Below are 4,183 nucleotides of genomic sequence, written 5' to 3'. Positions count from 1 at the left end.
AAAAAACAATAAAATGCAATATGGTAGAACACCATGCATTTTAACCCAAAAACCTGAGTTTATAGATTTGCGTCTAACAATGTCATATTAATCACTCTTTTTTATTGTTTTTGCTCGATATCATATCAATTATATATATATATATATATATATATATATATATATATATATATATATAGACTATATAGACTATATAGTTTGAATGATTTATTGTCATATACCTTCTTTTATTTTATTATCTAATTACATTGTTTATTTTTTATTTACTTCTTTTTTCTTTTCTTCTTCTTCTTCTTCTTCTTCTTTTTTTTTTTTTTTTTTTTGTTTTCAAATTCCCCATTGAACTTGTGATTTTAGAATATCAAGGTTTAGTTAAAATAAACAAGAGGCCAAAACAAAGAGAACAAAAGCATTGAATGTTTTAGTTCAACTTGCAAGACACCCCATTTGTTTACAGAATTGACTTAAAAGGAATTTAATCTTCACATTCCAGCCACATCTAAGGACAAAAAGCATTCAATTATAAGTTGTTTCATTCATTGATCCACCCAGCTTTCTTTCTCCACTTGCCCATGGCTCTCAAAGTTTGCATCTTTAAAGTCATAGCCATAACTTTCTCTATCTTGCCTACTGTTAGCCCTGTGACCAACTTCAGTTTTCCAGCTATTTTCAACTTTGGTGATTCAAATTCCGACACTGGCGGCTTGGCTGCCGGAGTTGCTTTCCCAGTTGGACCACCCAATGGGCAAACCTACTTCCTTAAGCCATCTGGGAGATTCTGTGATGGCCGTTTGATCATTGATTTTCTAAGTAATATATGTATCTTCGATTTATGGGCATGTAAAACCCATGTTAAAACAAAATCTGATATTATAGTTTGAATATATTAGAGTCTGCTATCTAATATATTGCGTGTATATTTGCTGCAGTGGATGCAATGGACCTACCGTTTCTCAATCCATATTTGGATTCTGTTGGTGCACCAAACTTCCAGAAAGGGTGCGACTTTGCGACTGGAGGGTCTACTATACTTCCAGCCAATGCAGCCTCTACAAGCCCTTTTTCCTTGGGGATTCAGGTGGCTCAATTCGCCAGATTCAGGGCTCGAGCCCTTGAATTATTGGAAAAAGGTATTAGCGTTAAATCACCACTTATTTCAAAAGTATAACGGATACATGCAATAACTATGGTGTGATTAATTAAGAATAATGTTCAGTAAAATCTGGTGGTTGTTGGTTGCAGATAAGAAACTCCAAAAATACCTTCCTTCAGCAGAATCTTTCAAGCAGGCACTCTACATGTTTGATGTGGGTCAGAATGATCTCGATGGCGCGTTTTATTCGAAATCAGAAGACCAAGTACTTGCTTTGATTCAGACTATTCTAACAGAGTTTGAGACTGGAATTAAGGTTGTGTATCATCTTTTCCCTGAATCAAATTAGCAAGTTAGTCCAAGTGGTTTTTGTAGAACAATCAAACACAGATTTCTTTGGTTTTGGTGCCTCTTCAGAAATTATATGATGTGGGTGCAAGGAGCTTTTGGATTCATAACACTGGTCCCCTTGGGTGCTTACCTAGAATCATTGCAAAATTTGGAAAAGACACAACAAAACTCGACCAGTTTGGATGTGTAAACTCACACAACCGTGCTGCTAATCAATTCAACATGCAATTGCATGACCTCTGTACAAAATTCAGGGCACAACTCCCTGAGGCTAACATCACTTATGTTGACATTTTCTCAGTAAAACTCAACCTCATTTCAAACTATTCTCAATATGGTAAAAGAGTTATCATTACCCCCATCTTGAAATTCATGTTTTTCAATTTGTTTTTCTCCACTTTGGATCATTTTAATTATGAACTTTGGCTTTCAGGATTTAAACAACCTTTAGCAGCTTGCTGTGGTTATGGGGGGCCGCCATTGAATTTTGACAGCCGAATTGCTTGTGGCCAAACCAAGAATCTAAATGGGAGCTTGGTGACAGCAATACCATGCAATAATACTGCTGAATACGTGAATTGGGATGGAAACCATTATACAGAAGCTGCAAATGAATATGTTTCCTCACAGATATTTACAGGAAATTATTCAGACCCACCTTTCTCAGTGACTGCAGAATATCTCTTAGGATTCAAGTTATAAAACCTGCTAATTCCATTTCCAAGTGTTTTTCTTTCTGAGTTGGGGTTCATGTATTTTTTGAGATAGTGATAATTTAACATTTCATAATCATTTTAACAATGCCCAACATCGTGATGATGTTTTATTTCATAATCATTTTTAAGCACAGGAAATATTCCATGAATAAAATATTTCCAACAACATAGAAAGGGATTTCACAAATTTTGAAAATTTGTGAACCTTTTCTTGGAAAAAGTACATTTACTCCTCATCCTCTCAAGTCAATTTGCAATGTCTTCGTAAACTTTCAATCGAATTAATGTTTTCATAAACTATAAAAAATTGCAATGTACCCCATTTGTACCAAAAACTCACTTATAAAGTTTTTTTTTTTTAAAAAAAAAAAAAAAAACTGGTAACCCTAGGCAACCAGACCCACACACAGCCACCTTGGGTTTTTTTAACTTTTTTATTTTTTATTTTAATTATAAGGGTGTTTTTGTTTTTTCAAAAAGTTTAGGGGTACTTTTGTTTTTGTTTTTTTGTTGGGACAAAGCGGATACATTGCAATTTTCTATTAGTTTGAGTAACATTTACAAATTAATTACCTGATAATTCGAGAGAGTATATGTAATTTTTTCCTTATTCTTTTTTATGCTCCGTTTATTTCGACGTAAAATGGTTTCCGTTGTAAAATATTTTTCGACGAATTCATTTTTTTAAAAAAATAATTTTCTTAAAAATATTTTTTGGCATTTATTAGGTACGAAATAATCACAATAGGCGAAAATGCAATTGTTGCCGGAATCCGGCAACATCCGATTGTCGTTGCTTGATTCCGGTGAACATATTTGGCCGGATTCCAGCCATTTTAGCTAGATTCGACAGGCTTTTGATCATGGCCGGATTCCGGCAGGAATTTGGTCCGCCGGCATTCGGCAACGGTGGCCGGAAGTCACCAGAGTCCGGAGCCGTCAGTATTTCGATGGCCAGATGTTGCCAGATTCCGATGCTGTTGGATTCTGACGACCGACCATTGCTAGATTTTGGCAATCGGATATCAAACATGCGTACAACTGTAAATCATTTTCTAAAAATTAATGAAGCTTTTACGGTTAAACTGAAAATAATTTTCGTATCTACCAAACACCGTAAAATGCCGAAATCATTTTTCAGAAATAATTTTACGCCGAAACAAACAGAACATTAATAACGAAAAGAAACTCAGTAAACGCTCGAGTAAACAAGCATTAAAATTAATCCTCGTCAAAGTATTAAGTCAGTCGAGAAACCACCAAGGGAGAATGGTCTAATGGCAAAGGGTAGGTGTACAATAGATATTGGAACCACATGGACAATATTGATTATCTTAGGACTATTATTGCCCACTGCTTAATGCAATTGGAATCATGGTGAGATTACAGTCAAATTATGGCTGATTTGGCCGAATGAGTGCCTGCAACTCTTTACCATCTAAGCCATTCTGAATATTGGTTCTTCATAGAAAAGGAGCTACTATGTAAACGTTCAATTAGGGTGTCATGCCCTCCAAATACAAAAAATGATAGTTCCTTTTTCTTTTTCTTTTTTTTCTTTAAAAAAAAAATCCAAGGACTTGTTTGGGTGTAGGATTATTTTCAATTATTTTTTAAATTGATGTTTGGGTCTAGTTTTCAACCCAACTCAAAAACAATTTATTTATTTATTTTAAAAAAAGAAAGCTAGTAAAAAAAATAAAATTCCAGACCCCTAGGGTGCCCCCTAGGGGTGATTTTCGTGTTTCTTTTTTTTTTTTAAAAAAAAAAAATTCAGTTTTAGTTTTAGTTTTTCTAATTATATTCAATTTAATTAATATTCTCAAACGTATATTTTCAATTTTGTTTTCTATTTTTTAAATCATTTAAACATAAATTATTAGTATTATTTTTTTATATTCACAATTTTTAAAAATAATAAAAAAGAAAAAAAGTCTCCTTTCACGTCGTAGAGCGTAATTATTTATCTTGTTAATAAGGAAAGACAATGTGGACAAGGACGAGGATTTGACGGTGCGCTTTC

General features: G+C 33.7%; 1 protein-coding gene across 1 annotated transcript; it reads left to right on the top strand.

The window, feature by feature from the left end:
- The first annotated feature begins 445 nt into the window (after window positions 1-445).
- On the top strand, window positions 446-2,226 carry LOC133852133 (GDSL esterase/lipase At1g54790-like). Its single transcript, XM_062288811.1, has 5 exons — window positions 446-810; window positions 930-1,130; window positions 1,243-1,409; window positions 1,511-1,781; window positions 1,878-2,226. The coding sequence occupies exons 1-5, from the start codon at window positions 573-575 to the stop codon at window positions 2,144-2,146; spliced, it is 1,146 nt and encodes a 381-aa protein (XP_062144795.1). The 5' UTR covers window positions 446-572; the 3' UTR covers window positions 2,147-2,226.
- Window positions 2,227-4,183: the final 1,957 nt, after the last annotated feature.

The sequence above is a fragment of the Alnus glutinosa genome, chromosome 12, assembly GCF_958979055.1.
Source record: "Alnus glutinosa chromosome 12, dhAlnGlut1.1, whole genome shotgun sequence".
Taxonomy (NCBI): Eukaryota; Viridiplantae; Streptophyta; class Magnoliopsida; order Fagales; family Betulaceae; genus Alnus; species Alnus glutinosa.
Note: the sequence above shows the minus strand (reverse complement) of the source record. Positions and strands in the feature narration are given on the sequence as shown.

Bases quoted from the DNA above. Each gene is read 5' to 3' on its own strand.
- LOC133852133 (XM_062288811.1), top strand. From the start codon at position 573: ATGGCTCTCAAAGTTTGCATCTTTAAAGTCATAGCCATAACTTTCTCT. The intron at 811-929 runs GTAATATATGTA...TATTTGCTGCAG, and splicing joins TTTGATCATTGATTTTCTAA to TGGATGCAATGGACCTACCG. The intron at 1,131-1,242 runs GTATTAGCGTTA...TGTTGGTTGCAG, and splicing joins CCTTGAATTATTGGAAAAAG to ATAAGAAACTCCAAAAATAC.